General features: G+C 43.3%; 1 protein-coding gene across 1 annotated transcript in view; it reads left to right on the top strand.

The window, feature by feature from the left end:
• Positions 1 to 20,447, top strand: part of ABCF1 (ATP binding cassette subfamily F member 1) — a 1,329,408-nt gene that overhangs the window by 477,588 nt on the left and 831,373 nt on the right. The window contains exon 9 of the mRNA XM_044082281.1: positions 914 to 1,038. Within this exon, the coding sequence (XP_043938216.1) occupies positions 914 to 1,038 (125 nt within the window). The remainder of the gene's footprint in view (positions 1 to 913; positions 1,039 to 20,447) is intronic.

The raw sequence follows: 20,447 nt of genomic DNA, 5'->3' as shown, positions 1-20,447 counted from the left end.
TTTTGTATCATGATATGAAACTGATGTTGAGTCAATACATAGGGTTCAAAAAATTGAAGAGAACTTTTCCCTGCAGCCTACATCTTGTTTGTTCTGCCCATGTAATGGGTACATATTGTAGAATGCAGTTTGGAAAGGCTGGAAAATTTGCTAAGAAATCTAGGGACGGTAGCATGGCTGAGTTGAAAATAAACAGGAGTGCAGTTCGTCATCATGAGTTCTCTCTCAACTTTATTTTCCCCGCCTGTTAAATTTAATTGAGAATAAATCTTCATTGGCTGAAGTAGTTCTGCATATGATTAATGTTCACTTGTTTAATAACACGGTAGAAGCGTTTTGTGCATTGCTGGATGGGAGTTCTCGAACAAGAACCAGTCCACATACTGGACTTTGCAGTTCAAGAAGAAATAAACAGGAGATTGTCTTGCGTTTTTGTGGCTCCATGCTTCTGACATGGGGGACATGGGGGACAAAGGGGAATAGGCACAATGGCAGCATTCCCAGCCAGAGGGGCATGTGTGGGCTGGGGAAAGGGGGGTTGCAGACCATGCGTGAAAAAAACTGGGCCCCAGGGCAGGTTAAATTGTGATATGCTGTTGCAGGAATGTGTTTACATACATTACACTGGGGGTTTTATAGATGTCCCCTACCCAAGACAGGTGGTGAATGAGAGTAATTTAGTGTGATGTTTGACACCATCTACTCTTCAGTCTCCATTTACTCAGCAGGCTGCCCTTGAGGTAGTGTGTAAGCAGATGGGGGTCAGTGTATCTTGTGCAGGGTGATGTTTAGATGTTGGGCAAGAATCAAGACAGAAAAGAGAGTAAACTTTCCTGTTGTAGATTATATATTCTGTATGGAGCTATTTTTAAGTTCAGCTGTTAATGTTTCTCTCTCTCTTTTGTCTCCTCAGCTATTTGCAAGGTTGGAAAAAAACTCTGCTGATTGTGTCTCATGACCAGAGTTTCCTGGATGATGTGTGTACAGATATCGTTCACCTAGACAACCAGAAACTCTACTACTATAGAGGCAATTACAGTAAGTTTTGTTTTATGAAGTAACTTGGCAAAAGCTGGCACTGGTATCACATACATTTGTAAATACGTGGTTTCATAGAATAATAGAAATTGGTAGATGTATTATTATGGCATTTCTTCAGACACTTTATTGAAGATTGAAATTTAAAAATTTTGACCCAGACCAAATATTAGCTCTTACTTCTCAGGGACCTCAACATTGGCTAGACATCTGGCTGCATCTCTCAGATGTCATATGAGTCGCTTGTTCCCCCCTCAGCTTCCTCTCTTAGGGGTTTGCAAGTCCCCAAAGTTCCCAACAATTTCTGTGTATTGGTGGTTGTGTTATGTTTTATCTCAGAAGTTCCCAGTTCCTTTTAGACAGTAATGTAGCTTAGAACTCCTCTTAGGATGCATCATTTGGAAGGTAACATTTTTTGATGCTTAAAACATGTTCTTTTAAACGTTTCTGCTTTTATAACATTGTCAATCTCAATTACTGGAACACTACAAGAGTTCTCATTTTTCTTATGTCAGGCACAATTTGGACAGCTGAGGTACGTCACTGTGCTTCGTCCAGTGGCCCACAGCTGGTGGAATAGAGGTTTAGGTGTGGCATGGATGGAGAGGGCCATCAAGAGTGCACATAGGCCAGTCAGAAGAACCCAGGAAGGCACTTTTAATTGCTAAAGGTTAAAAAAGACATGAAACCAGGTCAGAATTTTTCCTGGGTCTTTGGGTCCACCATGGCTGCCATAACATCTGATTGATTGCATCTGGTTATATTTCCCATCTAGAAATATGTCATTCTGTTCTTGTTTTTTGAGGGTGTTTTTTATGTATGCCTCTCATATCCTTGCATGATGACCATCAAGCCCTACCCCTTTTAGTCGAGTGTATTTACTCCCCTGTCCTGGGCATCTCCCAGTGAAGATGAGAGCTTTCATCCAGGCATCCATTAAGGTCATTTGTGCTCACTAGCATCTCAGCAGGTGAGGGTGTTCATGACCCTTACCCCCACCTTCAGTTGGCTTACATGAGCGCCATCTTTACCATGAGGGTATCCTGTGACCTCACCATATATTATTTTTCCCACATGTTGTTTGATGGCTGCTGTCACCAGCTCGGGATCACCAGGCTCATGTCCCAATAATCATCAGCCTTTAGCGTTGTGCAAGCTTGTATTTACATGTGAGCAGTCAACCAGTCAAAAGACATATCCCTCCTTATAGAATGAGCGAGTTGGTATAAGTTGCTTACTCCCACCTTCCCCTTCTCATGTCTTCCTGCACCTGCTCTGATGTTCAAAGACTCGTCTGAGACTTGGTCACAGCTTCAACCCTCTGTACCACTTAGGCAGGTTTAATAGTTTATTAGAAATATTGTTTCCCCTCTAACACTGACTCTTAAGTGAAATGTTTATGGGGTGACAGGTGCATCTATTCTGTTGCTAAATAGTGGTTATTTTAAGGCATTTTTGAGGCAGGTCCAAGTCCCTTGGGCTTATGTCAAAGTTCAGACTGCAATCCAGGAGGTGATCTCACCAACAGGGATGGTGTGTCCTTGCATGCAGTTTTGCAAATCCAATCCCAGAGCTTAGGACTCTTCATCTCTGGAAGCTGAATTTTAAAAGCATTTTCAGACTATGGTGAGAGGTGACTGAAAAGATGTGGGAGAAAGAACCATTAAGGTGTTTAGGCTGATGCCACTGCCAGGCCTGGGCCAGACCTCATATGGTACCATTTTCGGTGTATTCTTCCCTTGCCGTTGAGCAGAGAGACTGTTTGCAGTAGCTGCCAGCTCTATAATGTGCGCAGATTCATTTCTCATAGAATAGAAGGGGTATAGTCGCATGGCCACAGGACCTGTTCACTAAGAGCCTTCTCTATGCCCTCAAGGATCTTTCCAAGCTGTAGAATCCAAGGTGGATGAGATCCTGTCTACAACACTGTAAGGTAATGATGCATTTCTTCATGCATAGTTGAGCTCCTCAGGCTAATGCCAGACAGGAAGTAAATGGGTCGTGTACTAGTCCAGGCTCTTTCACTGTCTTCTGCTCACAATTTGAGACCATTCACCTTTACTTGTTAAGTTTGTGATGACAGGATCAAGGGGCACTAGCGTAATCTTCACTTTTTGCTAAAACTAAGGGGTAACAGAGTACCTTGTTTTTATTACAGTGGTAGGAGTAACTGATCTTGATTGCCTAGCTGTTTGCCCAGCTTGATTCCACTTTGGAGAGGACAGTAGGCTAAATAAACTCTAGAGTGGGAATGACTTCCTTTTTTTTTTCCAAACTCTTCAGAAATGTTAGAACCAGTACTTGTACAAAAGGGGAGGTATCATAATTTAGTCCTTTTGAAGTGCCTCTTCATGGCATGGCATGGATTCCCCCAACAGCTATATCTTAGGTAGACTATTTTTAAAGACAATTCAGTGAAAGGTCCTTTCTTCTTTTATAACATTCTAAAGCTGAATATGCATCTTTTTTTCAGCCCAGCATAGTTAACTCGGACACCCCATCTTTCAACACTTTGCTTCTTAGATTTCTTGATAAATAAAAGTGTCAAGAATTAATGTCTGAGAGGATGATTGGAGGGATTAGATTTAATATGACAAAAATAAAAATTCTTGGAATATGATTTGAAAAGCAAATTATTATAGAAACAATATGGACACAAAATCAGAGGAAATGAGAAACATTTGTTTATTGTGTAAGTCCTTTAGAATGTCTTTTTTGAAAAGGTGTATTTAGTTAACTCTTGTCTTACTAGCAAAAATTGCTTATTTAGCAGGTATTTTTAGTGTGGCCTTTGGCTTTAGAAAAAGAAATGTATAAAATTATTTTTCTTTTATAGGTTCATAGGTAGTTACTGGGCTATTGACCCAAAGATCTTTATAAGCCTAGCCATGTGTTCTCAGTTAAAAAAAAAAAAAAAAAAAAAAAAAAAAAAAAAAAAAAACTATAGAAACCCAATATATAAAGCATCTTGTCTAAACTCGAGATCTTAGTCAGCAATGACTGCCAATATCTAGGAGGGTCATAGGTGAAAACCGCAGCAGGAATTTACGGTTTCCCATACAGTTATTCAGGCTATGCGTAAACAAGGTCATAGAGGGGCTTTGTTTGAGGTGAACTTGTAGCCTATTCCTGAGGAGTGGCAACCTCTGAGATACATATGTCTTTCCGCAGGTCCTATTTATGTCGCAGGCCAGGTTAAGGTCCTTGGAGTGGGTGATCCTCGTCCCATTTGACTTGCGGATGTGCAGCATTTCCATTAGGTTTGGATCTGACATTGCTATGTAGACCAGGCACAAGTCTCCTGTAAGTAGTCTGTACGCTACTGAGTACAGTGACTTCAGTCTGTCAGTGTAGGACATGTACTGGAGACCCGGAATTTTATTGGTTAGAAATCTCTGAGGTTTCAATTTGCTGCAGTTGCCTTGTAAGGTGCATACTAAAGGGAGCATTATACTTGATTTTTGGCCTGATGAGGGTCAAGTACAGGGGTGTTGTGACCTCTCTCACTCTTGAGGCAATGTTTTTGCTAATGAGGTACGAGTCATAAAATGCCTTCCTTACCACAGTAGACACATGGTGGTCAAAGTTTAGGCTACAGTCAAGTTGCGTTCCAGAGTCTCTCAATACCGAGTTGTTACTTAGGGTATTATTATTTATATGTTAGTCTGCAGGGATATTTTTACTGAAGGTGATGCACTTTTTTGCATTGAGTTTGAGTCCATGGCTTTGGCACCAGTCATTGTTTTGTGCAAGTCCCTCTTGAAGTATATTGACATCGTTTGGGGATTCAGTGATTTTCCCTAATTTGCAGTCATCAGTAAACTTAGTCAGCCACAGCCCCTCTGTTTTGGCCTGAATTTCTGAGAAGTATATTCCAAACAATATGAGGCCCAGTAATCCCTGTGGAACCTCTCTGTTGACAGGTCGGCTGATTGAGGTAAAGTCCTCAACTTTTTCTGAGTGTGATCTCTTGGTGAGCCAGTTAGCAACCCAGCTGACGACATAAGGGTTGATATTCAACTGGAAGAGTTTATCAATGTTGCCCAAAGTGTGGGATTGTGTCAAAGACCTTAGCTAACACAGGGTAGGCTGTATGCACAGATTTGCCTTTGTGGTTCTGGTGACGTTTTCTACGACGTCCTCCAGGTTTAACATGCATGACCTGCCTTTGACAAAACCAAGCTGCTTCTCATCAAGGGTTTAGAGATCACCTATATCCTTATTTATAAGGTCCATGATGGTTCGTTCTATGGCCTTACGGATAAGGCTGGTTAAGCTTATGGGTCTGTAGTTCCCAGAATCTGTTTGTGTACCCTCTTTATGAAGGGAGATGGTTTCTGTTTTCCATTTAGCAGGGACAAACCAGTATTCAGGCTGTGGTTGAAGAGAGTACCTAATGGTTTGATAACTCATGTTTTAGACCATTTAAAATGCAACCTGGGATGCCATCTGGTCCCATAGAAGCCATGCCTTTGGCCTTGGAAAGAGCATTAATGACTTGCTCTTTGGAGATGCAAGGTGGGGGAGATGGAGAAAGAATGCTTTGTGGAATGTTTGGAGGGGACAGGAGGGTAAAATTTTCACCAAACCTGTCAGCTAATAGCTCAGCTATTTTTGCAGGATCGTGTTTGTGATGCCCTCCGCAACTAGTTCAGCACACGTCTGGGTTCTTCCTTTTAGGTTACGGATATAGCTGAAGAATGCCTTATGGCTATCCTTAGCTATGGTTGCTTAATTTTGTTTTGCTCTTAGGGGATTTTGCAAGTTGTGTTTGTTCAAGCAGAGGAGGGCATTCTTCCAGTTCTGGGAACTATTTTTTATTCGGAAACTAACTAGTAAAGCACGGATAAACCAAAAACGCCAAAAAGCACAAATCCTTGATGCGCCACACTAGATCGAAGCACTGAAAACAAAGTGCTTAAATTATAAATGCTTCAATTATCTTAAGTGTACAAAAAATGAAATCCACTTTTCGTCAAGGCAGATAGCGTAACTTCTTCAGAGACCATTCAGTAAAATATTAAAAACAGGTGGCTAATATACACCATTATACCTGTCACATGGTAATCAAATTAAATTAAAATTAAAATTTAAAGGTGAACAATATCTTACAAACAGTTTTACAAACAACTTTAGCAAAACTCTAAATAAATGGTTCACTTCAAAAGAATATATATAGAAAAATGTAATTTATATGAACATGCAAGAAAAATTATTTACAAGTAATGTATATGTATGTTCATTTTCAAACGTATAAAATATATCTATGACAACAAAAAATAAAATTAAAAATAAAAGGTGAAAAAAAATGAAATGTAAGGAATACTAGTCAAAAACACTGTTCACCTCGTACTGGAACTCTTGTCACAATCCACGAAAATAGTAGCAAAAAAACACAAGTAGAACCAGAACGGAATGGCAACTTACATTCAACAAAGTCCAATGATTAGCCAGCAGCGTAATAGTAAAAAACCTTCTTTATTCCACAAGTAACAGAAAACGAAATGGCTACAGAGTATCATACGCTTCATCAGATTTCTGATGAAGCGTATGATACATACGCGAAAGCGCTCATTTCGTTTTCTGTTACTTGTGGAATAAAGAAGGTTTTTTACTATTACGCTGCTGGCTAATCATTGGACTTTGTTAAATGTAAGGAATAGTTATAAACACAACTATACACTTGCACGAATGCAAGTGTATATATTGAACAGTCAATATATTGAAAGTGTGTATTATAATAATTATAATTAATAACCACCCTGCTATCAGTCGTAATGGTATAAAAATATATAAAACCACAATTCTGTATATAATTACATTATATGTACAATAAGATTCAATAATACAACTGTATAAATATATTAATAAAGCACTTATACAACTAAAATGTGTATATGACAAGGTATTTGAGAGTAATATATATTTATATAAGATGAAGATAAAAAATATAAAAAATGTAAGCAAAAAAACTATTAAATTCATTAAAACATCCCACAACAAAATAATGTTAATGTCGATCTAACTAACATACATATACATTACTTGTAAATAATTTTTCTGGCATGTTCATATACAATACATTTTTCTATATATATTCTTTTGAAGTGAACCATTTATTTAGAGTTTTGCTAAAATTGTTTGTAAAATTGTTTGTAAGATATTGTTCACCTTTAAATTTTAATTTAATTTGATTACCATTTGACAGGTATAATGGTGTATATTAGTCACCTGTTTTTAATATTTTACTGAATGGTCTCTGAAGAAGTTAAGCTTTCTGCCTTGACGAAAAGTGGATTTCATTGTTTTGTACACTTAAGATAATTAAAGTATTTATAATTTAAGCACTTTATGATGTTCTTCATCTCACATTGCTGCAGTCCTTACACTTGGGTAGTCCGCTGTCCTCGGTCGGCCCGAATATCAAAGTATAAGGCTGACGTCGGTCAAGGCGCATTTTACTGACATCAGGACGTCAGGGTACAAATGCGCATGACCGACGTCATATCCTCAGTCTTTTTTGCCGCATGGTCCGATGCAGAAGCAGCGTTGCAAGTGCCGGTTGGCGTTCTGAAATTGTTCGATTTCGGAGTTTCAGACCGAGTCAAAGTTGGCTAAGTACCCGTTGGGAATATTTTAGTTTTTTCTTGCCTCAGTGGTTTACCGGATGTCAGAAAAAGTGAATAATTGTATTTCTTGTGGGAAACCGATACCGCATAGAGATTACCATACTTTGTGTATTCCTTGTTTAGGGCCTGAGCACGACGTTGTTGGGTGTCGCTCTTGTGCTAGATTCAATAAGCGCACTATTAAGAGAAGATTAGATTGTGCCAGGTTAGTCTTCGGGAAGCGGTGCAATTATAAAATGCCGTCGGATGCTCCGACGCCCGCTTCTTCGAAGAAGCGCAAGGACAAAGCAGTTAAACCCAGGCTGGAGGAACCGTCAGTACCGGACGCTGGTTCTTTAGAGGTGTTGGTGGAGCCGGTGGTTCCACCGGAGGTTTCTTTGGGATCCCAGGGAGAGACTTTGTTATTGCAGGATGTGGCCTCTCAGGAGGCAGGCCAGGCTGATGGGGCTTCTCAGGTTACTATACTCTCCTCCCTGCCTAGGGTGGTTAGGCCCTCTCCTTCTGTTTCCAAGGCTTCTCCCAAGGGCAGGCCAGGTTTAGCTTCAGTTGGTGTTACCCCTAGCTCTTCAGGAACTGTGCCCAAGAAGCATATGCTTAAAATGGCAGAAGATTTGATTACTTTGATTAGGGGTTCTATGCCCCCTCCTGATAAGAGACCTAGGGTGGAGCCTGAGCTAGGGAGTTTTGAGCAGGCTTCAGATGTGTCGGAGTCTTCGGCTGAAGACTTGCAGGAGTACTCTCCTTATTCTGATTCTGATGTGGATGATTCTACTCCTTCTGCTTCTCCTCCTGAGGATTTTTCTTTTTCAGAAACTCTTCATTCCATGAGGGAGCATTTTAAGTGGGAAGGCCAGGACTTCTCTGATTCCAGGAAAAGGCTTAGGGAATTTTTGTTTTTACCCCAGCATAGGCCTTTGGCTATACCTCCTGTTTTGGATGTAGTGGAAGATGTTTTTACAGAGGCTTCTCTTAATCCTGATTCTTTGCCTCCTGCTCCTGTTAAACCGGATAGGTATTACAGGGTGCCTGAAGCTCATAAGTATCTTTTTAAGAGTCCTAGGGCAGACCCAGAAACTGTTAGCCAGGGGCCTAAAGGTGTTAAGGCTTCTGTTGTTAAGAATCCGGTTCCTGCAGACAGAGGCCAGGGCCTTGGATAGATGGGGAAAGAAAGTTTATACTTCCTCCACTCTTGCTATGAGGGCTTTGAATTGCCAGTTTCACATGTTGAAATACCAAAACTATCTCCTTTCACAATTGAAGTCTAAGGTTGATGCTCTGGCAGAAGGTATTGATTGTAAAGAGTTGCAAGATTTAGTACATGTTTCTGAACAGGTGGGTAAGCATTCTTTGCAATGTGGTTTTGATGCTGTACAGGCCTCGTCTAGGGTGGCTGCCACTGGGTCAGTTCTTCGCAGGCACGCCTGGCTGAGAGATCAAAATTTATCTGAACATGTTAAAACAAGGATTTTAGATGCTCCTTTACAATCTGACGTGTTGTTTGGTTCTCCTGTTGAGGCAGTTTTAAAGAAAATGGAAGACAAGGCTAAGTCTATGCAGAAGATTTTTTGCAGGTCCAGCCTCCAAAGTTTAGTAGAAATTGGCCTACTAAGGGGTGGACGTATCCTTCTTATGATTCCCAGTCTAGGGGTAGATCTAGACGTGGTAGGGGCAGAGCTCAGGGCTCTTTCAGGCCTAGAACAGGGAGTTCTCCTGCACAGTCTTCGGGTGAGGGCAGGGGTCAGTCCTTTCGTAAACAGACCCAATGACCTACCTTTTCAGCTGCCAGAGCCTTCTCGTCTGGCAGCACCTTTGGGAGGAAGGTTGGTACTTTTCAAAGAAAATTGGAGTTTAATTACCCAAGACAGATGGGTATTGGATATCATACACCACGGTTACAGGTTTTATTTCCATACCTTGCCTCCTTTCAAAGGTATGCCAGACGTTCCTCCTCAACAAAGAATAGAGGCTCACAAGCAAGTTTCTCTGTTACTCCAAATAGGGGCCATACAGCCGGTCCCTATGCCAGAAGTGGGCCTAGGATTTTATTCTTGCCTGTTCCTAGTACCAAAGTAGGGGAACACGTGGAGACCAATTTTGGATTTATCTGCCCTCAACACTTATCTGGACATTCCCAAGTTCAAAATGTTGACGTTACAGCAGCTTTTACCTCTGCTGGGCAAAGATCACTGGATGGTAACTTTGGATCTCAAGGAGGCTTACCTTCATGTTCCTATCAGACTAAGTTGCAGGAAGTATCTGCGTTTTCGAGCTGGGACTTCTCACTATCAGTTCTCTGCATTGCCCTTTGGCTTATCTACTGCGCCCAGAGTGTTCATGAAAGTTCTGGCTCCAGTGATAGCTTTCTTCAGGCTAAAAGGAATACAGATCTATCCTTGTTTGGACGACTGCCTGATTCTGGCTCAAGGAAGGGAAGAGCTTCTTCATCATTTGGAATATGTGATAGCAGTGCTAAGATGCCTGGGGTATTCTGTGAACGAAATAAAGTCCAGTCTAGTACCCTCTCAGGACATGTGCTTTCTGGGTGTGAGACTGAATACAGCATCCCAGATGGCCTTTCTAACCCCAGACAAACAAAAGAGTCTATCCCTTTACTTCCATCAACTATCTCATCAGTCCGGGCTGACTGCAAGGACAGTCCTTCAAGCCTTAGGGTTCATGGCATCTTGTATTCTGGTGCTTCCCAATGCCAAACTGCATATGAGGAAGCTGCAATGGTATCTCAAAAATGTATGGACACAGCACTGCCAGGATCTGGACACTGTCATTCAAATAATACCTTGCATTCAAAAGGAATTTTTGTGGTGGGCTCAGGAATGTCACCTAAACAAGGGACTCTCTGTGACCCGGCCAGAGGCGAGTCAGATTTTAACGACAGATGCCTCAGACAAAGCTTGGGGAGCTCATCTAAATGGAAAGTGGATACAAGACAAGTGGCCTGCCAGACTACAACATCTACATATCAACCTGAAGGAGATGTTAGCAGTCCAATTTGCATTAATAGCCTTCAAGGATTTACTTCTTCCAGGGCAGGTGTTGATTCTAACAGACAACACAACTGTCATGTGGTACATCAACAAGCAAGGGGGAACGCATTCTTATCTTCTATGCAGGCAAGCAATGATTTTATGGGAGACTGCTCTGTTTACAGCTCAATCTTCAGGCAAGGTTTCTGCCAGGAGCACAGAACTCCTTAGCAGATGTGTTGAGCAGACGACTTATGGATCCCCACGAGTGGAAATTGGATCCTCATGTATTTCAGAAATTGACAGTGTCATGGGGAACTCCAGACATAGATCTGTTCGCTTCTCCACTAAACCATCAGCTGCCAAAGTTTTGCACAAAAAGGTTTCATCCCACAGCTTGGAGAGTGGATGCTCTTTCTTTCAATTGGAGCAATCTTCATGTGTATGCCTTTCCACCTCTGCCTCTCCTCCCAAAGGTACTTCTAAAGGTCAGACAGGACAAGCCAAGGATGATTTTAATAGCTCCAGATTGGCCTCGACAGCACTGGTACCCATTACTGAGAAGTCTAGTACGGAAGCCTCCATGGCCTTTGCCTTCGATTCCACACCTGTTGTCACAGGAGGACAGCCATTTGCTCAATGTCAAGCTTCACTCTCTGCACCTAACAGCCTGGCATATTCTGTTTTGAACCATAGTGGGCCTCCACTTCCTCAGCAAGTTTTGAATGTTATTTTGGAAGCTAGAAGGCCTAGTACAAGGAAAGTGTACGCAGATAAATGGAAGAGATTTTTATTTTGGAGTGCAGCAAAAGATTTTGATGTTTCTGAGCCTAATTTGAGTGTGGCTCTTCAATATCTTACTGAGTTACTGGACAAAGGTTTGTCTTTCTCTTCTATTAAGGTTCATGCTGCAGCAATTTTGGCTCACTATGATTGTGACCCACCATTGTTTTCACATCCTTTGTTCAAGCAATTTCTTAGAGGGGCAAAGAATATAAGACCCCCACGAAGAGCTCCTACTCCTGCTTGGGATCTCAATTTTGTGTTGGAGAAACTCACTCTACAACCTTTTGAGCCTGCAGCTACTTCTGAGTTGAAATATTTATCATGGAAGACTGCTTTTTTGTTGGCCATTACCTCTGCAAGAAGGGTTTCTGAATTGCAGGCCCTTATGGCGGTTGAGCCTTTCTTGATTTTCCATAAGGATAGGGTATCTTTACGTACTAATCCTTCCTTTATGCCTAAAGTGGTTTCTAGTGTGGCTTTAAACCAAACTATTCATTTGCCTACTTTTTATGCAAACCCCCAAAGTAAAGGGGAAAAGATTTTGCACACTTTAGATGTACACAGGCAGTTGCGATATTATTTGGACAGAACTAAAGGGTTCAGGCAGTCTCAGCAGTTGTTTCTTTTGCTTTGGGTTTTCAGGGCAAGCCTGTGTCAAAACAAACTATTTCTAAGTGGATTGGGTTTTGCATTGCTTTCTGTTATTCCCATCATGGCAAGGAGATTCCAGCTGGGATTAGGCCTCATTCCACTAGGGCTACTGCCACTTCGACAGCCTTTCTGAGGGGTGTGGCAACCAAGGATATTTTGGAGGCAGCTACTTGGAGTTCAGTGCATACTTTCTCTAGGCATTATCACCTACCACTTTACTCTAAATCCAGGGCTGGTTTTGCCACTGCTGTTTTGCAGGGCATTTTGGCAGCTCCTGCTTCCTTGTAGTTTGGCCATCCTCCCTTACCTCTGCTTTGGGATTCTACCCAAGTGTAAGGACTGCAGCAATGTGAGATGAAGAACATATACAGTTTTGTACCTACCATAAATGTAGATGTTCGAAGATCCACATTGCTGCAGTCCAATTTACCCTCCCTCCTTCCACTCTGTAGTTAGAGGTGGTTGTGTGGGTTGGGTTGTAAATATTGTGTATATTGTATATATTGTACATATAATTAGTGCAAGGGTGGTTGGTTGTTTGTTTGCTGTCTTTTGGTTTTGACCTTTATGTTTAGGGTCTTCTGACATCTGGGGCAAGAAAAGACTGAGGATATGACGTCGGTCATGCGCATTTGTACCCTGACGTCCTGATGTCAGTAAAATGCGCCTTGACCGACGTCAGCCTTATACTTTGATATTCGGGCCGACCGAGGACAGCGGACTACCCAAGTATAAGGACTGCAGCAATGTGGATCTTCGAACATCTACATTTATGGTAGGTACAAAACTGTACTTTTTCAGTGCTTCAATCTAGTGTGGAGCATCAAGGATTTGTGCTTTTTAGCTATTTTTTATTCTTAGACAGCAACGTCATCCTCTTGTTGTATAACATATTAATGCTAGATGTCCAGCAGGGAGGCTTGTTTTTCTTGAGGATCTTGTTTTGATCCTGTCAGCTGTGTCAATCCATTTGTATAAGTGTTTGTACAGGGCATTTCTGTATACCTTAGTAGAGATGTCAGTGCCATCTGTGGGAACAGGAGCTTGGAAATTTGCCATCCCTTAGGAAGGTGTAATTAGCTTTGGTGAAATTTTTTAGCCCTTATTTCACCTAAGAGGCATTCAGGTGTTATAGCTACAATGTGACTGATTGTGATCATATTTAACTAGTGAGGTTCTTATACTTGTAGTGGTGCAATGGTTACCCATGTTGTTGAGGACCAGGTCGAAAATATTTGAGACCCTTGTATGGTTGCATACTATTTGTTCCAGGGCATTAGTGCAAGTCCAGGAACGTTTATGCGAGCATGTTGGTTCTTGTACAAGTTTCCCTGTCAGTGGAGGGATAGTTAAAATCATCCATGAGTAGTGTTTGGTTGCAATTTGATTGACTCAAATAGGTCCAAATAGCATGGGTATCCTCGTTCATAGGTCCAAATAGTGTGGATATCTTTGTTCACTGAAGGGAGCCTATAGCTAATGATGACTTGGAAGGGCGGCCTTAGTTGAACATGGAGTAACTCCTTGGAGTTTTCCTGTTTAACCAGTCTAGATGTGTATTTGTCTTTGAAGATAGATACTACTCCTTTTTTGGTTCTCACACATTTATTTTGCGGTCTGAAAGTGTGGAAGGCATTGTAGCCTTGCAAGGCCAGGGTATTGTCTGTAGCCTTGAACCATGTTTCTGTGACTACAGAGTCAAAAACATCCTTCAGGGAGAGGAGTGTTTCCAGAGAGTGCAGTTTCTGATTTAAACTCCTATCATTTAGCAGCCTAACCTTTAATTTATTTGTGAGTGATATTTTCACATCGAAAATTTTGTTCTTGAGACCTTGCATAAAAATGTCACTATGGGGGAGGCAGGTACCTTAGCCAGTAACCAAAAGCTTAGAAGTGACAGGTGAAGAGCATCTCTGGCAAAGCAGCTTGGTATATCAACCATGTCATCCCAGGCTGACAGGAACTGGATCCCCTTAGAATGACACCAGAAACTAAGTCAATTGTTGAAGTCAAGCATTTTTTTGTTTATATTCTGGTATCATCCTAGGTGAGGATAGAATGGCGCTCAAGCCTAGTGATATACCTGCCTGGGACACACATTCATAGAGCTCAGTCATGTCTCTCTTCATATAGTCCATTGAGGTATGTCTCAAGTCATTCACACCAACATGAACTGTGACAGAGTCATAACGGTACTTGAGAGACTTGAGGGCATGTGTGATCTGATGGCTCCTGGCACTTGATAAACAGCTGACTGAAACCTTCTTGTCCAGCCTGGTGAGTAGGATATCTGTGCGTCTCACAGTGGAGTCAACTGTCACAAAAAAATTTGGTTTAGATGTGTTTACCTTGGGGGCTTATTTGGTGAGACACTAGTGCCAATGTTTTTGTGTATTGAGAGCTGCAGGTGCTTTATTAGGTTGTAGCATGTTTGTGTTTGGAAGGTCTCTGGTGTTTAGGTAGGTTTCCAGTGGGGTAACTCTTCTTATGATAGTTTCTGTTGAGTGCATGGTTTGCGTAGGAGGTGTAATATGTGAGCTGACAAACCTGTTCAGTGTTTTGTTTGCGCGAGAGAGCAAGGATTCTAGACTTGCTGTAGATGCATCTCTCACAAATTGTACTTGAGTGATTTAGGGGTAGAGGGTTGTCAGTGTACATGAGGCAGTTGCCACACTGTTTCAGGATACCTATGCCAATCAGGCTGGTAGGAGAAGTGGAGGGAAACTGACCGTCCATAATGCTGGGTTAAATCCTGTTTTCACAGTTGGGAGAGAAAAATGGAGGAGTGTGGTATAACTGGCTGCTTTAAATGGGGTGCTCTATAAAGGGTCTATACTAGTGGGGGATTCTATAAATGGTATGAAACTATTGCCGATTTGGTGGTTTTGAGATTAAGGGGCAAAAGCACAGCTGAGGTGCTCTCTGAGCAGTTAAGTACAATTAGGACTTCTTGGCCAGATCATGGGCAGCTACTAAGGGAAAATGTATCTGCTGAAGTTTGTCTCTCTAACTGCCAGTGGTTACCCCCACTGTGTGGTAGTGTGCAGTGGTGCACAGCGGTGTACTAATCGTAACCAGATGAGTCCAACAGACCTGTGGAGTTGTGTTAAAGCAATTGCAAACCCACACAAACACTGGGCTTATGTAGCAACAGTGAGCAAACTGAATTAAACAATTTAACCAGTAAAAAAAGCTCAGAACTGAGGCCTGTGACAATAACCTTTAATCAGATGAGTCCTAACTGCACTCTCCTGCTGGAAGGGTGCAGGGAGGCCCCCTCCAACAAAAAATAGCCTGGTTTTAGTAGTCAGTTTAACAAACAGAATGAGATTAGGCAGGTCTAAATTTAGTCTATGCTACAGCAGACAAAAAAGTGCAACAAATCAGCAAGAAGAATTTTAAAAAATGAGCAATATGAAAAAAATGCAGTTTAAAAGTACAAAATACAGTATAAAATTGTACTTATGGTTAACAGAATGCAACTGATTCCTTGGATTGCACAGATGAATACACCAGAGCAGTGGCTGGTCGCCTAACTCTGTGGAGCTGTGTTAAAACATTGAGTGGGGGTTCTAGGTTGAATTCAGTAAAAAGGGGGATTCTATATGTACACAAAGGTTTATATGATCATAGGGAGTTACTAGGCTATTGGCCCTGGGGCCCTTGTAAGCCTAGCCAAGAGTTTAGCCCATGCATAGACAAATCAGCATCCAGTGCCCCTGTCCAGCAGGGACACTGGTGGAATCCCAAGGATGTATTTTCCATTTCCCATCCAGTTATCCAAATTGCGCTTAAAAAGGAGTAAAGAGGTACTCTGCTTGACATGGAGAGGGAGTTTATTCCATAGGTGGGGGAGTCTCTGGGACACAAATCTGTCCCACCAGCAAGTCCTATTGATGTCACAGACCAGGTTGAGGCCACTTGTGCGGATTACTCGAGTGGAGCTTGACTTGCGAATATGCAGCAAGTCCCATCAAGGCGGGGTCTGAGATCGCCTTGTAATGCCAGACAGAGGTCACCTCTGAGGAGTCTGTATGAAACAGAGTTAAAGGCATAGGGCTTTTAGCCTATCTGTGTATGGTAGATTTTTGAGGCCCTGGATTCTCCTGGTGAGGAACCTCTGTGGTCTCTCCAGCTGCTGCATGTGCTTTGTTAGGTACATGCCGAATAGGGCGTTGTACTCAATAATTGGCCTTATAAGGAAAGAATACAGGGATGTTATGACCTCCTTGTTCCTGGATGAGATCCCCCCTTACTTATGAGGTGGGCCATGTAGAAAGCTTTCTGTACAATGGAAGCAACATGGTGGTCAAAAGTCAAGCTGCTATCAATCTGGGTGCCCAAATCCCTCATGACCGACTGCGTGCTTAGAACGCTGTTATTAATGTGATAATTTATGGGGACATCTCTCTCCCCAAAGGGGATGATGATGCATTTTTTTTTTATTTTCAGCTTGAGGCCATGTTTCTGGCACCAGTCATTTGTTTGGGTGAGACCCTCTTGGAGGATGTCCACGTCACTAGGGGAACTGATGACCGCTCTCAACTTGCAGTCATTTGCAAACCTGGTCAGCCATAGGCCACTGGTTTTGGCCTGTACCTCAGAAACGTATATCCCAAATAACAGAGGCCCCAGAACCAAACCCTGGAGTACACCGCTCGATACGGGTCTACTGCTTGAGGTGGCTTCCCCTACTTTGACTAGGTGGGTTTTATCAGTGAGCCAGTTGGCTACCCATCTGGTAACATATGGATTGATGCCTAGTTGAGAGAGTTCATCTATTAAGCCCAAGTGGGGAATAGTGTCGAAGGCTTTGGCTAGGTCAAGGTAGGCAGTGTGCACGGTCTTCTCCTCATCCAAGGCTTTGGTGACTGTCTCAAAAAAGTCGACCAAATTTAACAGACATGACCTCCCCTTGACGAAGCCAAACTGTGTATGATCGAGTGTTTGGAGGTTGCCATTGTCCTTGTTTGATGTCCATGATAATCCATTCCATGATCTTGCAAATCAGGCTAGTTAGGCTTGTGGGTCTATAATTACCTGGATTAGTTGATGCTCCACCTTTGTGTAAAGGGATGACAGTGGCTGTCCTCCACTCAGCTGGGACAAAACCGGTACTCAGGCTTTGGTTGAATAGGGTGCCTAATGGTGCTGCAAGTTCCTGCCTGAGTTCATGTAGCATGCAGCCTGGGATGTTATCAGGTCCCATGGAGGCTGTATTTTTTGCCTTTGAGAGAGCAGTGATGACCTGATCCCTAGATACAAGGGGAAGGAGGCAGGTACTGGGAATGTCCTGATTACTGATGGGGGGGGACAGAGGGGTGAAATTTTCGCTGAATCTGTCAGCCAGCAAGTTTGCTGTATATACGGCATTTGTATATATGGTTTCCTTGACCATCAGATGTTAAGTTGTCTATCTCGCCTTCATTCTTGCTGGATGGGTTCTCTAAAAGCTCGAGAGTTGGTTCCACCGATATCCCACAATGCTAGGCAAGAGTTACCTCAGATCTCGTTTGTCGCTACAGCTTCGAGGTTGGTTGCTTATACCGATTCCTGGTGAGTGTTAGCTTTTATACAAAAGTTACTCTTTTACCCCTTTTTAAGTTAAATTCTTCTTAGATTAGTGTAGTTCATAGAACTTTATCCCCGACCCTAATTTTCCCGTTTCTTGTCTAAAAGAACCTTTGGTTCTTCCCTTGGGCCTTAGGCCTTCTCTTCCCTAAGGGAGTGTTTGTGTAGTTTTCTATAATTTACTACATTTTATTGTACTTCTTGTGTCTATTGTCTGGGGCCTTTGCACCTGCAGGACTCCTGTGCTGTTTGCCATGGCTTCAGCCCCAGGGTCCTGCAGGAAAGAAAAAACAAGCTAATTTTGAGAGGTTTGTTGAAGCCTGAGGATTCCCTGTCTGTCTCAACAGGAAGCCCTCTAAGGCATCGAGGTCTTGGCCCGCTTCTGAGCCGAGACCTCAGGTTGTTCAACCTTTGCCTTTATCGGCTCCGCTGGAGCCGATAAGTCTCAGTCCACAGTTTACCAGATCTTGAAGAGATCAAGGTCACCATCTATTGGCCAGGATCTCCCCTGCTGTCTGAACGGAGCCAAAGGTCTCATTCCTCTAGGTCATCGAGGCTTTCCGATCATGACCTTCAGAGGGTGGTGAGTCGACTACTTAAGTCCGAGGCACTAGCCCAGATGCTTCAGAGCCCGACTCATCAGTCGGTGCCTGCCCCGTCCATCAACTTTTCCTCCTTTCTTCCATGGAGGAATCTGTGCTTCAGCGCGGCTCCGACATCGGCCTCTGAGCCATCACTGTCGGTGCCGAGGGTTCTTAGCTCCTCGGCGGGACCTCTGGCTCTGCCTGACAGGGGTGCATTCGAGGTCATGCGGAGTGTGTTAGAGCCTGGCTCTACTCCACAGTCGGCCTCCGCCCCTCCCTCGATGCTGCCTCAGGGTAAGTCGACTCACTCTCTCATCCCGGACCGCAGAGAGCCAGCTCCTCAGGAGCCCCTGTGGGATTTCATCCTCTTCCGAGGCCTCTCCTGATTTGGCAGAAGAGCCCCTCGGAAGAGGAAGTGCAAGAGGAAGCACATTGACTCACCTGAGTCTATCACGCCAGACACAGATATGGATGATTCTGAGGGTTCCCTTCTGAAGATGTCTCATTTGCAGACATTCTGGAGATCCTTAAACAGAGGGGAAATTGGGCAGCCCTCAACCCTTCATCTGTGTATCTTGAGGCGCCTTCCACCTCCTGGGTGTCCCTCATGCAGGTGGTTGCTAAGAAGGCATGGACGGCTCCTGATTCAGTGGACCCCACTCCCAGGAGACCCTCCAAATTCATCACAGCTCCATCAGACAAGCAATTTTTATCAAAAGGAGTTTCTGTGGATGCTATGGTGGTAGCTGCCGCCACAAAGAAGGAACTGGCTGATCCTTCAGTGCCTGTCCATCCACCTAACAAGGAATCTAGGTCCATGGATAGGTGAAGCGGATGTTCTCCTCAGCGACATTTACCATGCGTCGCTGAATTACCTGTGCCATTTCACTCGTCTTCAAAGGGACTTGATCAAGGAAGCGAGTGAAATGTTGAAGGACCCTACAGCTGCGGGTTCCAAGAGAAAATGAACACGCAGCTGGCTATCCTTAATTCCATTTCCAACTCCTCCATGCGCCTCCTCTTATGCGGCCGATGGAGCGAGCAGATCCGCAGGAACAGGGGTAGCCTTACGTAGGCACGCCTGGATGCGGCTATGCAACTTTGGAACCTTTCAAGACGCCTTTCACGAACTCCCTTTGATGGATCATCTCTCTTTGGTCCTCAAGTGAAAGAAACCCTGACTAGGTGCGAGACTGATGGCAAGACCCTTTCTGCCGCCGGAGTCCGCTATTCTACTCCTTCTAAGCATTACCCCAAAGTCCAGAAATGTGGGAAGATGGGGTTCCGTAAACAATTTCATGGGACTTCGCCTGACGACAGAGTCGCTTCGCCAGAGGCAGAGGCGGGAATAACAATGGTAGACGCCCTAGAGGCAGGGGTCCGCAGAACCAGGGCAATCGGGAAGCCTTCCTGACAAGCCCTTTCAGCATCCCTGAGATGTTGCCCGACTGCCCATCTTCGGAGGCAGTCGGGGAAGATTGTCACTGTACCCAGAAGCCTGGCTATCCCTGACTCAAGACAAATGGGTACAGTCCATCATTTGGCTATTCTATCCCCTTTCTTCGCTTTCCAAATCAATCAAAAATCCCTTCCAGATGTTCCACCACCAAAGAGATATATAGCAGCTTTGGAAATTTCAAAACTGCTTGCAAAAGAGCAATTCAGTTAGTGCCAGCAGACCAACAAGGATCCGAATCTACTCAAGGTTCTTTTTAGTTCTAAAGAAAACAGGGACTGGAGACCGATTTTGGATCTCAGTGTCTTGAACAAATCAGTCAAGAAAACAAGATTTCGATGGTCACGCTGCAATCCATTCTTCCCCTTTGGGCAAAGGAAACTGGATGTGCTCTATAGACCTTCGATGCATCACATAAAATGAACAGACGCCCAGAAGATTCCTCCGCTTCAGGCTGGGAACCAGTCATTTTCAGTTCAGGGCCCTGCCCTTTGGTCTCACCACTGCCCCCGGTGTTTACCAAATGCATGGCAGTGGTAGCTTCTCACCTGAGATGACAAGGATTCCAGGTGTTTCCATATTTGGACGACTGGCTCCTCACAGCTCCCACCAAGCATCTCCTTTTGATGGCCAGAGATTATACTTTTCGCTTGTCAAAAACTGGGTATTTCAATAAATTAAGTCTGTTTTGTCGTTACCTACATAGGCACAAATTTAGATACTATAAACATGTCTGCAACGCTAACGA

This window comes from Protopterus annectens, chromosome 9.part0, assembly GCF_019279795.1.
Source record: "Protopterus annectens isolate FY-2018-M chromosome 9.part0, PAN1.0, whole genome shotgun sequence".
Taxonomy (NCBI): Eukaryota; Metazoa; Chordata; order Ceratodontiformes; family Protopteridae; genus Protopterus; species Protopterus annectens.
The sequence above is the reverse complement of the archived record's forward strand: the minus strand, read 5'-3'. Positions and strand labels throughout refer to the sequence as shown.